Source organism: Podarcis raffonei, chromosome 3 (assembly GCF_027172205.1).
Source record: "Podarcis raffonei isolate rPodRaf1 chromosome 3, rPodRaf1.pri, whole genome shotgun sequence".
NCBI lineage: Eukaryota > Metazoa > Chordata > Lepidosauria > Squamata > Lacertidae > Podarcis > Podarcis raffonei.
Window position 1 is genome coordinate 585425 of NC_070604.1, and position 20027 is coordinate 605451.

Sequence of the window (20027 nt, forward strand, 5' to 3'; positions counted from 1 at the left end):
GCCCGAAAGCAGAACAGAAGCTGAAGTACTTGTTTAAGTGGGGAGTTATGTCCTCAGTGGCCAGCTCCAGTAGGAGCCAGCTGTTGTATTTTACAGCAACTTAAATTTCAAAAACAGCCCCAGCCATACACTACTCTGGCTTTCCCTGTCAAGGATGGGTGCTACAGAAGCCTCTTAGGCCTCAAATGACAGCGCTCAATGAGGGTCTCCAAATCCAAGACTTGGGGGAAAGGCCACCCCCAAAGCAATTTGCCTGCCACTTTCCTGGTCCGAAAACCCACCAACAGCGCCTCCAAGTCTGGTTCTTGTCTCCAGGGCCATCTTTAGCATATGCGCCGCCGGGGTGCAAAGATCCGCCCAGCGCCCCCAAATTTAGTTTAGCGAAGCTTCAGTCGTGTCAAAGGTGTCGCTGACCCCGCTGCCGCATAGCAGCTCAATACAATACGTAACATGATATTTCGATGTAAGAGTTAATTTCGCGTGCACGGCGCCGTTGAGAATGGCAAGCGCCGTTTTTGAGTCTGACAAGCGCTGCCGTTGTGAATGATAGGCTTGCGCATCTTTGGTAAATGAGCACACAAAGTCGAAAGTCCTTGAGTGAAAGAGTAGGTATACATTTCAGTAATACCTAGGTATATATATGTACTTTGTTTTTCTAGCTTGATCAAAATTATTTATTATTTCATAACAGGTAGATAGTTAAGAGCTTAGGTGGCTTCAGCGGCGGGTGCCTGGCGCCCCCCAGAATTCAGTGCCTGGGTGCCCTGCACCCCTTGCACCCCTGGGTAAAGACGGCCCTGCTTGTCTCCAATCCATTACTCATCCAGACGTCTCCAAAACTGGAGCTGACAGTGAAGTGACTTCAAAGTTGTTCCACCAGTGCCCCTCGCAGAGGGTCTTTGTGCCACAGGCGCACACAACTGCGTCTGGACCACTCGCGGCGGCAATGGGGGAAATGCGGCCAAGTGGGATTCTACAGGGAACCAGATTCACACAAGTAGGACCGATCATTTGGAAACATGCCGAGAACACGGACCACCTCAGCAACCCCGGAAAGCTTTTCCTTATCCTATCCACATCCACATATCGCAAAAGTCTAGCTAGAGAGAAAAGGCACGAAATCGAGACGCTCTGCATGTTCTCCAGCAGGCAGGTCTCCCGGCGGCGCGCAAAGGCGCCCAGGGCCGGCCAGCCGCACCGCCCGAGACCGTCCCGGGTCAGCCGCCGCCGCCTCGAAGGGGCGAGAGGGCTCCCCGGGCGGAGCGCCTGCTCCGGAGCGAGCGCGGCGGGGTCGCACACAACCTACTACTCACCGCCGCAGCCGCTTCGGCCGCCCAGCGCCGCTCGAGGAGGAGCAGCGGCAGCAGCAGCGCAGCCAGCAGGAGCGCGAGCGGCGGATCCCGCGCGGGGCGGCCCATCCTCGTCCTCCTCTCGCTGCCGAGCCTGACGCTCGCACGTGCGCCGCGGCCCCGATCCTGCGTCCGCCTCCGGCGCCTGCCGAGGAGGAAAGGCGAGCTCGCCGCCCGGCGCCGCTTGTGCGCTGCCCAGGCCCCGCCCCGCCGCCCCGCCCCGGGGGCCGCGGGGGTGGGGAGGCGCCAGCCGCTGGCCGAGGGCCGCTCCCGCCGCACTCCGGACCGCGGCCGGCCGAGAGGCGCGCAGCTCCGGGCGCGCGAGGAGAGCGAGGGCAGGTGAGTCCCTGCCCCGAGCGGCGCCAAGCGCGGGGCTCCCTCTCGTGCAGAAGCCGCTGCCGCCCGGGAGGGCTCGGGGGAGCGGGGAGGGAGCGGGGGTCTCCCGGCCGGCCCTGCCCCGCGCGGCGGCCCGTTGCCCTTCTCACGCGCGTGTCGCTCCTCAGTCTGCCTCGCAGGGCGCCTTCCCGTGCGCGGATCCAGAGACGAGGATGAGGCGCCCCCCGCCGCTGCGCGTCGCCCGCCCCACTGGCCGGTAAGTGGCGCCTTCCTCGGGGAGACGGGCCGCTTTTCAGGCTCTCGGCAGTGCCCGGGACGGCATGCGCTGTAACGATGGCAATTTTGTCTTTTTTGTGCAGGGTTTCACAAATCACGCTCTTTCTGGGATTGGTGGTGCTGCTTAGTGGTAAGGTGCAAGCTGTAAGTAAAACTTATTGGAAGTGCGTTTCATTTCTATCCCCGCGAGTAACTTCTTTAGAATTAAGCTATTGCCAGAACACTGTCATTGCCCTAGTTTTTGAGGAAAGTGTTTTAATTTGTTTTATAAACGGGAATGTTCAGTATGCTTTCTGCTATAGAAGAGTTTGGGATATATTTTTATTTATTTCTGTTCAAAAATGCATGCCTACATCATTTTATTTGTATGTCTCCTTTCCATTGTTAAAACCATGCTCAAAACCCTATTTTTAGGCTTGTACACATGATGTGACTTCAGGAAACGAAAAAGTGACTTGTGTGATTTGCTTCCTAAATGTATTTAAGATGGTTGGGTTAGCATCTTTTCGCTATGTGTGCATATTTGTGCCCTGCATTTAGAGTTTATGCAGAGATTTCTAGGCATACCTGTAGTTATAAAAGTTAATTAAGAGATCTTCCCATTGGCTAAACACACTCATCAGTGGAGGTGCCATTCACACTTGAGCTTAGCCAAAAGCCCTTTCTCTTTACACCTGGAGTTTCAATCACACCCCTTGGACTTTGGATCAATTCACATGATTGTTTAGTGGAAGGTGCAAAGGGAGCTGTATTTGTCATTGGGAACCCTGATACCAGAGAGTTCCCAATTACATGGCAGAATCGATGCCCATACAACCTTTCCTGTCTTCTGCTGAACACATGGCAGAGGGGGTATGCACAACCCTGCTCCCCCTTTCTGAGTTGCATGCATGGGGTTTCCTAGGATCAAAGCCCCATTTTAGTAGCGCTAGATAAGAAGTAACTGGGGGTGAGGGCAAGACATGAAGATGACCATCTAGGGCTTCTGTCCCTTAAAATTCGGGTGGTGAAGCTTTTCTCAGCATTGCAGCTGTGTGTTTATTTGGTTACCAGTATCATCCTCAGGGCTTTTTTTCAGCTGAAACTCACCAGAACTCACTTCCAGCACCTCTCAGATGAGTTCTGGCATCTCTCAGGTGGGCACCATTGCCAGTCTAAGAGAAAGAGTTAATGGTGAATTCTGGCACCTCTTTTTCTAGAAAAATAGCGCTGATCATACTAGTATTCGTATCAGCTTGATTCCTGTTTGAACCTGGTGTTTCTTACTGGCATTAAAAGTGATGTTTCTCTTTGTTTCCCTTCCCATTTAGCACTGAAAGTTTGGCTAAATTAAATATTTTAGCTGCTCTTGTACAAATATAAATATGTTTATAAATGAACTCTTTCTGAATTCTTCATAGTGCTATCTATTTACTTACCATGACTCTTTTTTTATTTTGCTCACTGCTCCTGCCCCATGAAATGGGCACACAGCATGGAGCCAATATAGGCATGCTGCTAAAGGAGCCCACATGCTGCTTCAGTACATGGGGCTGTGTACTGTTGCCCAAAGACAGGGCCAGCCCAAGATATTTGGGCACAAATTGGGCCATGCCCTACCAGGGAGGAAGGGGTGAGTGGAGATCTCCATCAGGAAGTAAAGGGGGGGGGGATAAAGACCTATACTGGGAACAAGGGGGTGAATGGAGATCAACATTAGGAACAAGATTTACCCAAAGGTTGAAGTGGGAATCTAAGGCTGTTTGCGGGGGGCGGGGAAGGAAGGGGCCCACTCTGAATCAGCTTGGCAGGGGCAGAGTCCAGGAAACTTCAGAAGGCAGCCCCCACCATTTCCTCCCTGGGGGTGGGGGGAGACCAGCGGTACCTCCTATTTGCCAAGAGGCTGCTGTAGAGGTGGCATGGCGGGGACTGCCAAGGTGATGGCAAATCTGGCCTCCAAGGACTGTGTAGATCTCCTGTCCCTGTGGATCCTGCCACCAGAGGCAGCTGCCTCACCTTGCCTCATGTCTGCTCATGTCACTGGATGAAATGAAGTGGGCCCTGTATGCTAAGAGGGGCAGAGCGGGATTCCAATGCAGGAAAGCATACAAAAGTGGTTTTTCATCCTGCAAGGAATACTTGAGTAGTAAGCTGGTAGCCTGTGAACTCCGTTCTTGCTACCTCAGTGCCTTCTAACTTATGGCAAATTCTTTTTGTTTGTTTGTTTATTCCAGAAAAACAAATTACAAAATCCATATACATGAAAATAAAAAACAACAATTTACACCCGTGTGGCTTCCCTCCACCACAACTCAACATCTTTTATGTTATAAATACTTTAGCATTGTGTCTTGTAATAATCAATATCTATCCATCATTAATTTTACCTTCGTTTGAAACATCTTTATATACTTATTCTATGCATATCAATATGTTATTCTTAGAACAGTGTTTTTTCATATAGTCCTCAAAACATTGCCATTCCTTCCTTTAATTCTGGTTGGACTGATTTCTTATAGCTGCCGTTAATTTAACCATTCTTATGAATTCACATACTTTACTTATCCAATCTTCCTTAGTGGGAATAATGTCTCCTTTCCAGTTTCTAGCAAGTGGCTGTGGAGTATAAAAATAGCCTTTTCTTATCCTGTCATTTCCTATAATGCCCAATAGAAACGCCTCAGATTTCTTTTCTATAGAGGTTTTGAACATCTTTTTTAATTCATCATGAATACACCCCCAGAAACTTTTAACTTTCTCACAGCCCCACCATACATGAAACATTGCCCCTCTGCTTTATTACATTTCCAACATAGATTGGATCTTAGTTTATAAATCTTGGCTAGTTTGGAGGGTGTCATATACCACCTATATAACATTTCATCAAATTTTCCTTGATGGTGTAACAGGCGGTAAATCTGATGTCTGACCTCCACTGTCTTTCCCACTGTTCCATCTATATTGTGTAGCCGATGTCCTGGGCCCATTTTACCATAACATCTTGTACTTGCTCATCTTTCAGGTTCCATTCCAGTAATAGGTTATAAATTTTGGATAATAATTTCTTATTGTTTTTTAATAATACAATTTGTAATTTAGATTCTTCTTTTCCAAAACCTATTTTTTTATCCAAATTAAATTCATTATGTAGCTGGTGGTATTGGAGCCAATTGGTGAGGTAATGCCTTGTCTCCTCAAATGATTTTAATTTCAGATGCCCTTGCTCTTCTTTTAGTAATTGGCTGTAAGTTGCCCAGTTGCTTTCCATATTTATAATGCCTCTAATGGGAATAGCCACCATGGCGTCTGAGGTTCTAATAGTGGTTGATATCTGGTCCACACCTTGTAAAGGGCATTCCTAACTATATGGTTAGTAAACCCACTGTGGACTTTGACCTTATAGGTTATATAATAATAACCTTATATTATGGCATGCCACCCATATCTGTTGTAGCTTTCCAAGTCAAGTAGATCTGTTTTCTCTAATAAAATCCAGTCCTTTATCCAAGTTAGGCACGCTGCCTCATAATACGTTCTTAAATTTGGTAGGGCAAGGCCCCCTCTCCGTATAATAAATTATACGTCAATATTTTATGTTTTATGCGCAGTTTCTTATTCAGCCAGATAAACCTTGTCAGGTCTTTTCTCCACCTATCAAAACATTCCATTTTGCCTATGATTGGGATCATTTGAAAAAGGAAAAGCTTTTTGGGACGCACTATCATTTTTATTACCAAAATTCTTCCCCAAAATGAAAGTTTTAACCTAGTCAAAATTCCCAAATCTTTTTAAATTTCTTTCCAGATTTTGTTATAGTTGTCATCAAAAAGATTTATATTTTTCATTATTATTTCAGTTCCAAGATATTTTGCTTTTTTCGCTATCATCAAACCCGTTTTATCCTGTAGTTCCTTTTTTTCTTGTTCCCATAAATTTTTAACCATTAGCTTTGTTTTTGAACTGTTAAGTTTAAATCCGGAAACCTCCAAATGCTAATAATGTTTCCAAAACTTTGGGTATACAGTGGTACCTCGGGTTAAGTACTTAATTCGTTTTGGAGGTCCGTACTTAACCTGAAACTATTCTTAACCTGAAGCACCACTTTAGCTAATGGGGCCTCCTGCTGCTGCTGTGCTGCCGGAGCATGATTTCTGTTCTCATCCTGAAGCAAAGTTCTTAACCTGAAGCACTATTTCTGGGTTAGTGGAGTCTGTAACCTGAAGCGTATGTAACCTGAAGCGTATGTAACCCGAGGTACCACTGTACTCAATTCTGGATCTTCTACTGTGATGTTTAAGTCACCTGCAAAAGCTTTCACTTTGAAAGCCTTTTGGCCAAGGGTAATCCTTTTAATTTCTTCTTCATTCCTCAGCACCGAATTGAGTATTTCCAAAGTCAATATGAACAGTAGAGGAGAAAGTGGGCAGCCCTGTCTTGTACCTTTTTCTATTGGTATATATTCTGTTTTTGCAGATTATTAGGTTGGCTTTCTGTTTTTCATAAATAGCTTTTATACCTTTGGTAAACTGATCTCCCATTATAGCCAGATCAATAACTTTCCTTAAGAATTTCCATGATAAATTATTGAAAGCCTTCTCGGCATCCACTAACATGAAAGCAGCTTTTTTGTTTGGCTTTAAATCTAGATACTCGATCAAATCTATCACGGTTTTCATGTTAGTTCTCATATGGTGGTCCGGGAGGAATCCTGCCTGATCTTGATTAATTAGATCCTTTAATACCAATTTTAGTCTATTGGCCAGAATTCCTGCATACAGTTTATAATCATTATTTAAAAGAGAGATGGGCCTATAATTATTGACAGATTCATGAGATGATTCTTGTTTGTAAATTAGAACTATATTCGCTCCTTCCAGGATTCTGGGATTTTACCATCTTGCATTATTTTGTTCATAAGTGATTTCAAAGGTAAGGCTATTATCTCCTCCAATTTTTTATAATGAATTGCCGATAGCCTGTCTGGGCCTGGTGATTTGCCCGACTTTGATTGTGAGATGACCTGGTGTATCTCCATCATAGTGACTGGTGAATTTAATCAGTCAATTTTCTCTTCTGCTATTTTGGGAATTTCTTTCTATTGAAGGTACTTTATTATGTCCTGTTCTTCCTCTATAAATATAAATTTAAAAATATAAATCTAAATTTCAAAAATGGCCCAAAAAGCTATTGATTATTCCTTCTTGGTTATCAATTACCTTCCCTTCTTGGACTATTTTATCAATTTGTTTTTCTCTTTGTTTCTTTTTTAACTGCCATGCCATCAGTTTACCTGGTTTGTTGGCAAGCTTCAAATTTCTTTGTTTCATCCATTTGATGTTATTCTCTATCTCTTGGGTTAAGAGTGATGAAAGTTGAGATTGCAATATTTTAATATTTTGGTTTGCAGTATTTTTTTTTTGACTTTTCGCCAATATATTCTCATTCAATTCTATTTCTTGCCTAATATGATTTAATTTCTTTTCTCATTGTATTGTGTTTTGTTGAATATAAAATCCTCTGATAAGGCCTTTCCTGCATCCCAGATAACTCTAATATCTGTCTCATGCACCATATTTATTTCAGAAAACTCTTTCAATGTTTCTTTTGCTTTTTGAAGTATTTTGTCATCATTTGAAATTCTCTCATTCTCAATCTTTTACATACCTTCTTGTTACTTCTTAATTTTAACTCATTGGATTGTGATCTGATTTGGATTTGGGTTGGATCTCTACAGATTTTTTGGCTTTTGAGTAATATGTATATTGTCTCTCTTTGACATTTTTATCTCTCCAGGCATCAATTAAATTCAGGTCTTCTACCATTTGGAAGAAGGATTTTGGAAGTTTCCGTTCCTTGGATGTTTTCTCCCTTTCCATTCTATCTTGTTCTATTGAGGTGACCCCATAGAGGTCCCCCATAAGAATCATGTCCTCATTATTATTTTCGAGTAGCTTTTTCTCCAATGTTTGATTTTTTGTTTTGTTTTATTTCCATTTGGAGTGTACACACCCACCAATATTAGTTTTTCTTTTCCTCTTGTTGACTGCACTCCTAATGTCCTGCCATCCTCATCTTTAAATATTAATTTCCATTCTAACTTAGGGTTTATATATATAGCAATCCCTCTTTTTTATGAATATATGAAGCTATACATTCCGCTCCTTATCTCTTGTTTATTAATACTCTCCTATGTTTTTTAGCTATGTGCATTTCCTGGAGGCAGATAACATCCCAATTCTTTTTTTAAATGTGTTTAGTTTTATTTCTTTTAGTTTTATTATTTAAACCATTGATATTCCATGAGATAATATTCAAATTCATCAAACTTTATTGGTCACTATTTTTAGAATCGATTCAGAATAAGTATCAAAAGAAAGGAATACAGTTTTATTTAATAAATTATGTCTTATTATATTTCTCAGCACTGGCTCTTTTACTCTCTCCTTGGGCTTTCCACCTCCTCTTCTGTCTCCTGTGTAGTATCTCCTCCCAGTTCTCTCTTGTATTTTCTCCAGAATTTCCCAACTTCTTCTGCATTTCTGAGGGTCTTCTATCTTTGTAAGTGAAGGATATTCCCTCCGGGTATTCCCATTTATATCTTATTTCTTTAGTCTTTAATGCATCTGTCAGTGTCTTATAGTTTTGTCTTTTTCTCAGGATCCTTTTTGGGATTTCTTTAAAGATTGTAATGTTCCTGTTGTCTAGCCTCAGTTTTCTTTTCTGCAATATCTTGTCCTTCAACAATCTTGAATTGAAAAACACCAGACAGTCTCCTGGTCCTTTACTTGACTTTGTTCTATCCGTCTTGATTCTAAAGATCTTATCTATGTCCATTATCAGTTCTTCCTCTTGGACACCCAGCTAGTTAGCAAATTCCTTTGTTAGTTTTGAGTTGATATCTTCATTCTCTATATCTGGGATTCCTCGAAAGCAAAGAATAAGCTCCCTTTGATGCATTTCCAGAATAGCAATTTGGTCTAATGTCTCCTCATGAATTCTCTTTAGTTCCAATATTTCATCGTTTATTGTGTCTTGTCCTTTTTTCAGTTCCTTGTTCTCTGTTTGTGTTTTCTTAGTAGTTTCCTTTGAAAGTTCCTCTTGTTTACTGATTCTAGATTTTAAGTCTTGCACTGTCTTCTCTATTTCCATATATTTCAGCTGCCCAACATGTCCATTATTAATTTAAAATTCTGCTCGATCTCGTTGCCCATAGAGTCAAGTTTGTCATTTATTGATTTATTCATTCTGATAATCAAATCTTTTAAATCCACATTTGAATCTAACTCCACTACTGATTGGCGTCTTGGGGCTCTGACAGCAGCAGCTAGCATGGACTGTAATTCCATGGTATTCATTATATTGGCTTCCCTATACACTCACAAAAATAAACTTTGACCCAGTCTCAATAATTTCCTTTAGCGGTTCTTTTGCACTTAGAGGGCCCCCATATCTAAATTTATTATACTTAGAGAGATCTGGGAGTAGGTTATTCAGTTACCCCTTCAAGATTTGTTACTTAAAATATAAAATACTATGATGCTATAGTCACTTATTCAGTACCTTAATTACTAAAACCCCACAATACAATAATCAACTAATTATAAGCTTGCTGTTTGAATTAATTTATATTTTCTATTGCCCATCTGGTTATCTTATATCAAATCTTGTTAGCCTTAGGGTTCTGGATATTAATTGATTCAATTCATAGAATCATAGAGTTGGAAGAGACCACAAGGGCCATCGAGTCCAACCCCCTGCCAAGCAGGAAACACCATCAGAGCACTCCTGACATATGGTTGTCAAGCCTTTGCTTAAAGACCTCCAAAGAAGGAGACTCCACCACACTCCTTGGCAGCAAATTCCACTGTCGAACAGCTCTTACTGTCAGGAAGTTCTTCCTAATGTTTAGGTGGAATCTTCTTTCTTGTAGTTTGGATCCATTGCTCTGTGTCCGCTTCTCTGGAGCAGCAGAAAACAACCTTTCTCCCTCCTCTATGTGACATCCTTTTATATATTTGAACATGGCTATCATATCACCCCTTAACCTCCTCTTCTCCAGGCTAAACATGCCCAGCTCCCTTAGCCGTTCCTCATAAGGCATCGTTTCCAGGCCTTTGACCATTTTGGTTGCCCTCCTCTGGACACGTTCCAGTTGGTCAGTGTCCTTCTTGAACTGTGGTGCCCAGAACTAGACACAGTACTCCAGGTGAGGTCTGACCAGAGCAGAATACAGTGGCACTATTACTTCCCTTGATCTAGATGCTATACTCCTATTGATGCAGCCCAGAATTGCATTGGTTTTTTAAGCTGCCGCGTCACACTGTTGGCTCATGTCTAGTTTGTGGTCAACCAAGACTCCTAGATCCTTTTCACATGTACTGCTCTCAAGCCAGGTGTCACCCATCTTGTATTTGTGCCTCTCATTCCCCCCCCCCAAGTGCAATACTTTACATTTCTCCCTGTTAAAATTCATCTTGTTTGTTTTGGCCCAGATCTCTAATCTGTCAAGGTCGTTTTGAAGTGTGATCCTGTCCTCTGGGGTGTTAGCCACCCCTCCCAGTTTGGTGTCATCTGCAAATTTGATCAATACCTTTAGCGAATACTTTTAAAACATAACCCCTTGTTCTGTTCAATTCATAAACCATTTATGAATAAATCAGCATAATTCATTACCAAACCTTAACAGTGATAATATGGGGAGGGCTTGTCCTTATAGAGTCTAGTCGCTTGGGACTTGCATATCCACCAGGATTATCAGAATGGGCTTGCATATCCACCAGGATTATCAGAATATAATTTCTTTTCCACCACTAGGTGTTCCTGTACAGTCTATAACAACCTAGTGATGTCTTGATTTGCGCTTAAAGAAAGTTAACGTTGATTTGTCAGTGGCACTTCCTCTTACCAAGTTCCATTTTAGCCACTCACAAGAAGGGAGGGAGGGATGACTCAGCTTCTATCTGTCGCCATGTTCTTCTCCCACCCACAACTGGCTTCTTCTTCGCTAACCCTTCTTTGTTTTTCTTTTTTCTTTATCCCCTGAGCTGCTGCTTACAGTCTTTCCCTTTCTCCTCTTTCTCTTCACTGTTAACTTTCAACTCTCTCACAGCCCTTGGATTAACTTTCCTTAGTCTCAGCGTCACCTCAGCAAACCCTTCCTCTCCTCGTCATCTGTTCTCCGTCTGCAGTGCGTTCCCTCGCCTTCCTGCCTCTTCCGTCTTCCTTCAGCCCCGAATTGAGCAATCTCTCCAGTGTTCTCCCTCTTATGAGACTACAATCTTTAACACTCCAATTCTGCTCCTAAAAGCCTTGCTTCTCCCTCCTTTCTGTCTCTGGCAAGGCTTGCCTTTCAACACCCAAAAGTAGCAGGAGGAGGACCCAGTTGAACTCCCCGCTTCTGCTCCCCACCTCTCAGTCACTCTCAGTGAACCTTGGTCTGTTTTTAATTTAATATAAAAGATTTGGTCACTTGGTATGCTTTCTAGTCCTTGTATGGATCATTTGATGTAAAGATTCATAAACACAAAAGTCGAGTTGGAGCTCACCTCCTTTCCCCTGCTTTCCTTTTCTATTGTTTCACATATAGAAAGGCATCTGTTCTCGTTAATATTTTTCCGTTTTGTTTTCCGATGTAAGAATCACCTGAGAACAGGGTTCTAAGGGCTAGTTTTCAATTCAGAGAGTTTAGTGCTACTCACCCGGGTCTTGTGGCACCTCATGGCCGACATAGCCCCATTTATTTTAGCGCTGAGACTCTCCTGTCTTCCTCCCCTTCTGTGCTAGAAGTACGGGAAGCCCCTTCATGCGCTGCTTGGTGCTTTCTTAAGTTTGAGATTTCCTCTCAATCTTTTCCCAGGGGAGTTTGCATCACCCCCGCTCTCCCCCGTCCCATTTTGCTGTGATTGGGTGTGCTTGAGCAAGTCAGAGCACCTTCCCTCAACCCGTCAATGAGCGCGCCTCACCGGAAGCCCTTATGGTAAATTCTATACGAAGCCAGCTCAGCTTCACCAGGCCTCTCCCAATTCCTCTGCTAGCCCTTCCCTGTCCGTGGGATAAAAGGTTCTTCTCTCACTTCTACTTTCAAAAGCGATAGAAGAAAGCCTTGACACTGATAGAATCTGCTTCTGCCAGAATGATGGGAGTAAACTGCAGTTCCAACCATCCTTGTATATCTGCACGTTCTGCTGAGGCATGCTGAGAGTTATAGTTTTCCCGCTACCCCAGGCAGAAGCAGATGCTGTCAGCATCAATATACTTAAAACTTGCACAGGGAATCCTTATTTCCGGCATGGCTTCAGCTTCCTATATCCCCACTCAGTTACCACCTGTTACCTTCACAGGAGGCTCAACTGATCTGTTTCTGCCTTTCAAATTTCTACTAACTAGAATTGGATGAGCCCAGAAGCTGAGCCACATTTCTTTGTGTTCTTTGTGAGGACTTCTTGATTCGAACAGCTGCAACAGAGGTTGGGAGAAGCTGGACTGGGCTATACGTTTAAAGTAACCTTTGTGGCGTTATATGTCAGGGATGTGTATACCTGTGAAGAGATCCAAGATTTAGAACCTCAAAGCGAAAGTGAGAGCATTTGGGTCAAAATTAAGGGAGAGAAGAATAACAGTGACCTCATTGTGGGAGTTTACTATAGATCCCCAAACCAAACGGAGGGCATAGATGATGCCTTCCTGGAACAGATGGCCAAGCATGCAAAAGGAAGGGAGATAGTAGTAATGGGGGACTTCAATTACCGGATATTTGTTGGATGTCAAACTCAGCCAAAAGCATAAGGTCAGACAGATTCCTCACTGGCCTTGCAGACAACTTCTTTGTCCAGAAAGTGGGAGAAGCAACAAAAGGAACAGCCATTTTAGATCTGGTCCTAACCAATGTTGATGACCTGGTTAGTGGGGTAGAAGTGGAAGGATCATTAGGCGTGAGTGATCATGCTCTTCTGAAGTTTACTATACAGCGGAAAGGAGCAGCCAAGCATACTAGGACTCAATTTTTTGATTTTAAGAAAGACGACTTCATAAAACTTAGGGAAGTGCTGGGTGAGATCCCATGCACAGTAATACTAAAAGGAAAGGGAGTTCATGATGGCTGGGAGTTTGTTAAGAGGGAGATAGTAAAAGCACAACTTCAGGCAACTTCAGGGCATCCTGATCAAATTTGCAGATGAAGTCGGCTTTCTTAAAGTCAAGAAATGTCGCCATTACTTGAATGCAGCGACGATCGCAAGCAATTCCTTATCGTTGATAGTGTAGTTCTGCTCCGGCCTTTTCAGCTTCCGAGAAAAAAAAGCACATGGCCACCACACCCCTTCTCCATCTGATTGTAGCAACACTGCCCCTATCGTCCGGTCCGAGGCATCTGTCTCAACTCGCAGCGGTCGCTCGGGGTTGACGTGCAGCAGCTGCTCCTCCGATGCAAAGACTCTCTTAAGCTCCTCAAACCTCCTTTGCGCCTCCTCAGTCCAGACAAACTTTTTCTTAGCACTAAGACAGTCCGTTATGGGCGCCGTCAGTTTTGCAAAGTTCTTGATGAACTTCCTGTAGAAGTTGCTGAAACCCAGGAAACGTTGAACGTCTTTCTGGTTCTTGGGGCTCTCCCATTCAACCACAGCCTTGACCTTCTCCGGATCCATGGCCACGCCCTTGTCCGACAACCTGTAACCCAGGAACTCCACCACTTCTCCAGCTTCACCCACTAGCGATGCTCCTTGAGTCTGCTCAGGACTTGACACACATCTTTTACATGCTGTTCCTCGTTGTCTGAGTACACCAGCACATTGTCCAAGAAGCAGACGCAGTTACGATACAGCAACGGCCCTAGCACGTGATGCATGAAGGCTTGGAAACAGTGGCTTCCCGACTGCAATCCGAAAGGATGAGAAGCTGCTGATTAACGACGTAGGCTCTCTGTACTTGTCTCTCTCCCCCCTCGGCTCTTCGGCAGCTTCCAATTCCCTGACATAACCGCATACCTTGTTGGGGAGTCTCCTAATGTTGAGTGTATGGTGTTGGGTTCAAGAAGGAACAGGGATCCTAGGGGACTTTCATATTCACATGAAAGCCATCTTTTTTTGGTGCAGCTCAAAATTTCATGGTCTTTCTCAAATTATATCTAGCCTTACACAGTAGGATTCTTGGTTTGTTCATCTGCTCACAACAGAGGAAGATAATGTGGAGTTTATCATGGGGCAGATATTACCTCCTGGCTAATGGACTCAAGGACTCTGAAACTTTCCTGGGATTAAGGGCCATTTGGAATGGTCCATCTTTGAAGACTGATGGGCCATTATGGCTTTCTGACAATGGGGAGTTTTTCCTGTTCGCTTGCTAATTGTCCTGTTGAGGGAGGCCTGATTAACTCTCAAATGGAGAAATGGCTGGACAGTGAATGTAATTGTTCCTAGGCACTGTCTCTTCTGATTAGAACCTGGTGATGCCCTGCCCTGCAGAAACGGGAGGTTTTGCCAACTGATGAAGTAACAACCCCAGCCATCCTTCGCAGGTCTGAAGCTTTATTAGGTGGGATTAGCAAACCTCATGGACACATAAATCAAAGGCATGGGGAGGGGGAGGAAAAGTGACGGAAGAGCTCTGGCACTATATTAGAAAGCACAGATATGTGGTGAGTTCTCTCTTAGCCCTTGTGCTGGTCCAGGGGGGAGGTTACCGTGGGCTGAAGTCCAGGACCTGAGTCAAGGGTCGGCAGACAGTCCTCCACGGGCGAAGTGGGGTCCACAGTGAGGAGCCGGGCAAGGACAGGAACTGGGGGAACCGGACTGGGTGCTGGCCGAAACAGCTCTTCAACGACGTTGCTCCCGCAACCTGGGACTGGGCTGACTGGCCTTTATCTTCTCTGAGGCCAGGGGCGGCCCCGGCCCCCAGGAGACCTGCCTCTCCTGGCCTTAAGGCGAGCACTCCTCCTGGGAGAAACAAGTTCCCTTTGCCTCTCTGCCCTGAGCCTCTGCAGTTCAGGAGAGGCTGAAGGGTTACTGGACCCAGGGGGAGACTCACCTGTAGGCACTGAGTCCTCAACCACCTCCGGAGCCAGAGTGGATTCACCTGGTGCCTCCTCCTGAGGATCCGGCACAGGTGCAGGCGCTTCAGAATCAAGGCCCTGCCCCAGTTCAGCCGGCCCTGGAGGCGGGGACTCCTGTGCAGGCTGGGATTCCTCCGGTTCAGCCTCTGAATCAGATTCCCAGGCCACACCATCCCCCCTCCCAGCCCCCCCTCAATCGAGGGTCTGGGCCCGGCTTGCTGGGGTATGCCGCATGGAAATCTCGGAGGCAGGCAGGTGCGTGGACGTTGGCTGCTGGTTCCCAGGAACGGTCCTCAGGTCCATACCCCTTCCAGTCTATGAGATACTGCAGCTTTCCCCTGCGGTATCGGGAGTCCAGAATGCGTTCCACCTCGTACTCAGGCTCCCCCTGAACCAAAACTGGCTGCGGTCGTGAACGGTTCGGGTGGAACTCGTCGGGCGGGGCCACCGGACTCAGAAGGGACCTCTGGAAGACCGGGTGAACCTTCAGGGTCAGGGGCAACCGGAGACAGAATGCCACAGGCGAGACCTGGTCCACAATGGGAAACGGGCCGGTGAAACGGGCGTCCAGCTTCCGCAAAGGTCGAGAGGGGTGGAGGTGGCGAGTGGAGAGCCATACCAGGTCACCGACGTGGAGTTCCGGCCCCACCTGGCGGTGGCGGTCGGCCTGGGCCTTGTACGCCTCCTTGGCCTGGCGCAGTTGCTCCATCAATAGCTGTTGCTGGGACTGGAGCTCTTGAAGCCACTCCGTCACCGCAGGGACCGCGGATGCCGGCAGCACATCCTGGAAAAGCCGTGGATGTTAACCGTAACTGGCCTGGAACGGGGTCTGCTGGGTGGACGCGTTCACCGCGTTGTTGTAGGCGAACTCCGCCAATGCTAGGTGGTCGACCCAGTCATCCTGCTGGTAGCTGCAGTAACACCGGAGGTACTGCTCCAGCACCGCGTTCACCCATTCCGTCTGGCCATCGGTCTGTGTGTGGTAGGCTGATGAGAGACAGACCTCTGTCCCGAGGGTCTGGTGCAATGCTCGCCAGAAACGGGATGTGAACTGGATGCCCCACACGCTCAGGTAGGCCATTCAGGCGGAAGACATGCTGAAGGTACAGCTGAGCAGTTTCCTTAGCTGAGGGTATGGACGGGCAGGGGGCACAGTGCACCATCTTAGTGAAATGGTCAGAGAAAACTAGGAGGCAGGTACAGCCACGAGACGGGGGTAAGTCCACTACAAAGTCCAGCAAAACCGTGTGCCAAGGACGTGGTGGGACTCGCAGCTGCTGACGTCACAACCAGCGACGTAGCGAGCCACGTCAGCCTTCAGGCGGGGCCACCAAAACTCACGGCTTACCAGATGGGTGGTCCGATACCGCCCAAAGTGTCCCGCTGCTGGGGCATCATGGGTCATCCGGAGAACCTCAGCCCGCAGTGGCCCTGGCGGGATATACAGGCGACCGTGGTGCAGCAGAAGGCCCTGATGCAAGACCAGCCCTGGATACTGGGGGCATGACCCTTTGGCCAGTTCCTGAAGTCCTTCCTGGGCCCAAGCGTCGACCCGCTGCTGTTTCCGCACCCGAGCCTGCAGTGGCTCAGCCTCCTGAGTGGCCAGGAACGCAGCCGGTGGTAGGATCGTGGTTGGTACTGCTTGCTGTACCGTGTCTGCGATGTCTTCAGGTGTCTGGGACAGGGTTTCTGGTTTTGGGAGCTAGGGATGTAGCGGATCCGGAACTGGAACCGGGAAAAGAACAACGCCCACCGGATCTGCCTTTGGTTCAGCTTGCGGGTGGTCTGGTGGTACTCCAGGTTCTGGTGGTCGGTTCTCACCTCCACCGGGTGTCGTGCCCCCTCAAGGTGGTGGCGCCAGACCTCAAAGGCCACCTTGATGGCCAGTAGTTCCCGCTCCCACACGGTATAGTTACGCTCCACCGGAAGGAGCTGGCGGGAATAGAAGGCGCAGGGTAACAGTGGCGCATCAGGTCCATGCTGCTGGGACAAGACGGCACCGAGAGCCGTGCTGGAGGCGTCAGTCTCTGCCACAAAAGGTCGAGAATTTGGAGCAAATGATTCAGCAGAGGAAACACAGCCCAGAATAACTAAGGAGATAGTACAAGAATACTTGGCTAGTCTAGATGTATTCAAGTCTCCAGGGCCAGATGAACTGCATCCAAGAGTATTAAAAGAACTGGCAGATGTGATTTCAGAACCACTGGCAGTCATCTTTGAGAATTCCTGGAAAACAGGCGAAGTCCCGGCAGACTGGAGGAGGGCAGATGTTGTCCCTATTTTCAAAAAGGGGGAAAGAGAGGACCCAAATAATTACCGCCCAGTCAGTCTGACATCAATACCAGGGAAGATTCTGGAGCAGATCATTAAGCAAACAGTCTGTGAGCACCTAGAAAGGAATGCTGTGATCACCCATAGTCAGCATGGATTTCTGAAAAATAAGTCATGTCAGACTAACCTGATCTTGTTTTTTGACAGAATTACAAACCTGGTAGATGAAGGGAATGCAGTGGATGTAGCCTACCTTGATTTCAGCAAGGCATTTGACAAGGTGTCCCATTATATTCTTGTAAAGAAGCTGGTAAAATGCGATCTTGACTATGCTACCGCTCAGTGGATTTGTAACTGGCTGACTGACGGAATCCAAAGGGTGCTCATCAATGGTTCCTCTTCATCCTGGAGAAGAGTGACTAGTGGGGTGCCACAGGGTTCTGTCTTGGGCCCGGTCTTATTCAACATCTTTATCAACGACTTGGATGATGGACTCAAGGGCATCCTGATCAAATTTGCAGATGACACCAAACTGGGAGGGGTGGCTAACACCCCAGAGGACAGGAACACACTCCAAAACGACCTTGACAGATTAGAGAACTGGGCCAAAACAAACAAGATGAATTTTAACAGGGAGAAATGTAAAGTATTGCACTTGGGCAAAAAAATGAGAGGCACAAATACAAGATGGGTGACACCTGGCTTGAGAGCAGTACATGTGAAAAGGATCTAGGAGTCTTGGTTGACCACAAACTTGACATGAGCCAACAGGGTGACGCGGCAGCTAAAAAAGCCAATGCAATTCTGGGCTGCATCAATAGGAGTATAGCATCTAGATCAAGGGAAGTAATAGTGCCACTGTATTCTGCTCTGGTCCGACCTCACCTGGAGTACTGTGTCCAGTTCTGGGCACCACAGTTCAAGAAGGACACTGACCAACTGGAACGTGTCCAGAGGAGGGCAACCAAAATGGTCAAAGGCCTGGAAACGATGCCTTATGAGGAACGGCTAAGGGAGCTGGGCATGTTTAGCCTGGAGAAGAGGAGGCTAAGGGGTGATATGATAGCCATGTTCAAATATATAAAAGGATGTCACATAGAGGAGGGAGAAAGGTTGTTTTCTGCTGCTCCAGAGAAGCGGACACGGAGCAATGGATCCAAACTACAAGAAAGAAGATTCCACCTAAACATTAGGAAGAACTTCCTGACAGTAAGAGCTGTTCAACAGTGGAATTTGCTGCCAAGGAGTGTGGTGGAGTCTCCTTCTTTGGAAGTCTTTAAGCAGAGGCTTGACAACCATATGTCAGGAGTGCTCTGATGGTGTTTCCTGCTTGGCAGGGGGTTGGACTCGATGGCCCTTGTGGTTTCTTCCAACTCTATGATTCTATGATTCTATGAGAGGGATCAGGATGTTGCAAGATCGGCGCGCTCTGGAAACAGGTTTTCAACCCCTGAAATGCCTCCTCCGCCTCCTTGTCCCAGGAAAATGGCGTCTTCTCCGAGGGGGAGAGGCGAGGTCGCGCAGCCCCGAGCTGCGTTGGCTCGTCCAGCAACTCGGCTGTGGGCGTGGACCTGCTGGGAACGACTGGAGCCAGGAGCTGGGAGTGCTGGCGGTCCCGGGCCTGGCGACGGTCCTCCAACCGATCGTCTATCTGCAGGCTCCGCTGAATGAGGGCGTCCAGCGTGGTGGGACGATCCATCGTGGCCAACTGATCCAGTATCTCGTCTGACAGTCCCTCAAGATACTGGTCCCGAAGTGCAGCGTCATTCCAAGACAAGTCCTGCGCCAACAGCCGAAATTCTGTGGCGTAGGTGGTGGCTGTGGACTTGTCCTGTCTCAACCGACGAATCACCCGAATGGCTTGGCTCTCCTTCTGGGGGTTGCCGAACGCAGCCTCTAAGTGGTTACAAAACCCCACATAGTCTGTTAGCAAAGGAGAGTCTTGCCGAAGCAGTGGCAAAGCCCACTTGGCCGCCTGGTCCTTTAACAAACTGATCAAGAAGTGCACCTTGGTGCGGTTGTCAGGGAAGTTCTGGGTTCGCCCCTGAATATACAACTTGGCCTGGGCGAGGAACATGGGAAAGCTGGCCAGGTCCCCATCAAATTTCTCTGGCAAGGCCACTGGGTACTTGCCTGGAGCTGGGGCGTCGGCCCCAGGAGCTGGTAGGGTGTCCAACCGCTGCTGAAGCGCCATAACCACATCGCTTAGCTGCTGAACGGTGTGGGTCAAGGCCTGGTTCTCTTGGGCTAATGCCACCAGCGCAGCTGCCTGGTCAGCCATGGCCTCTGGCTCTTCCCAAACGCACCCCAACGAAGGGGGAGTGCGGGTGTGGCGGGAGCAAACTGTGCTGGTCCAGGGGGGAGGTTACCGTGGGGCGAGGTCCAGGACCTGAGTCGAGGGTCGGCAGACAGTCCTCCACGGGCGAAGCGGGGTCCACAGCGAGGAGCCGGGCAAGGACAGGAACTCTGGGGGAACTGGACTGGGTGCTGGCCGAAACAGCTCTTCAACGACGTTGCTCCCGCAACCTGGGACCGGGCTGACTGGCCTTTATCTTCTCTGAGGCCAGGGGCGGCCCCGGCCCCCAGGAGACCCGCCTCTCCTGGCCTTAAGGCGAGCACTCCTCCTGGGAGAAACCAGTTCCCTTTGCCTCTCTGCCCTGAGCCTCTGCAGTTCAGGAGAGGCTGAAGGGTTACTAGACCCAGGGGGAGACTCACCTGTAGACACTGAGTCCTCAACCACCTCCGGAGCCAGAGTGGATTCACCTGGTGCC

General features: G+C 47.3%; 2 protein-coding genes across 4 annotated transcripts in view; one reads left to right on the forward strand and one right to left on the reverse strand.

Annotated features, from left to right (window-relative positions):
* Positions 1 to 1516, reverse strand: part of COL4A1 (collagen type IV alpha 1 chain) — a 168892-nt gene extending 167376 nt beyond the window's left edge. The window contains exon 1 of the mRNA XM_053380246.1: positions 1314 to 1516. Within this exon, the coding sequence (XP_053236221.1) occupies positions 1314 to 1418 (105 nt within the window). The 5' untranslated portion in view covers positions 1419 to 1516. The remainder of the gene's footprint in view (positions 1 to 1313) is intronic.
* Positions 1517 to 1592: 76 nt separating this feature from the next.
* COL4A2 (collagen type IV alpha 2 chain) overlaps positions 1593 to 20027 on the forward strand; it is a 170191-nt gene continuing 151756 nt past the window's right edge. The window contains exons 1-3 of one of the 3 annotated variants that reach the window (XM_053380243.1): positions 1593 to 1688; positions 1853 to 1941; positions 2045 to 2105. In XM_053380243.1, coding sequence (XP_053236218.1) covers positions 1898 to 1941; positions 2045 to 2105 — 105 coding nt within the window. In that variant the 5' untranslated portion in view covers positions 1593 to 1688; positions 1853 to 1897. Of the gene's footprint in view, positions 1689 to 1757; positions 1942 to 2044; positions 2106 to 20027 lie in introns of those variants that run through there. The other 2 variants (XM_053380245.1, XM_053380244.1) reach the window with 2 other exon arrangements.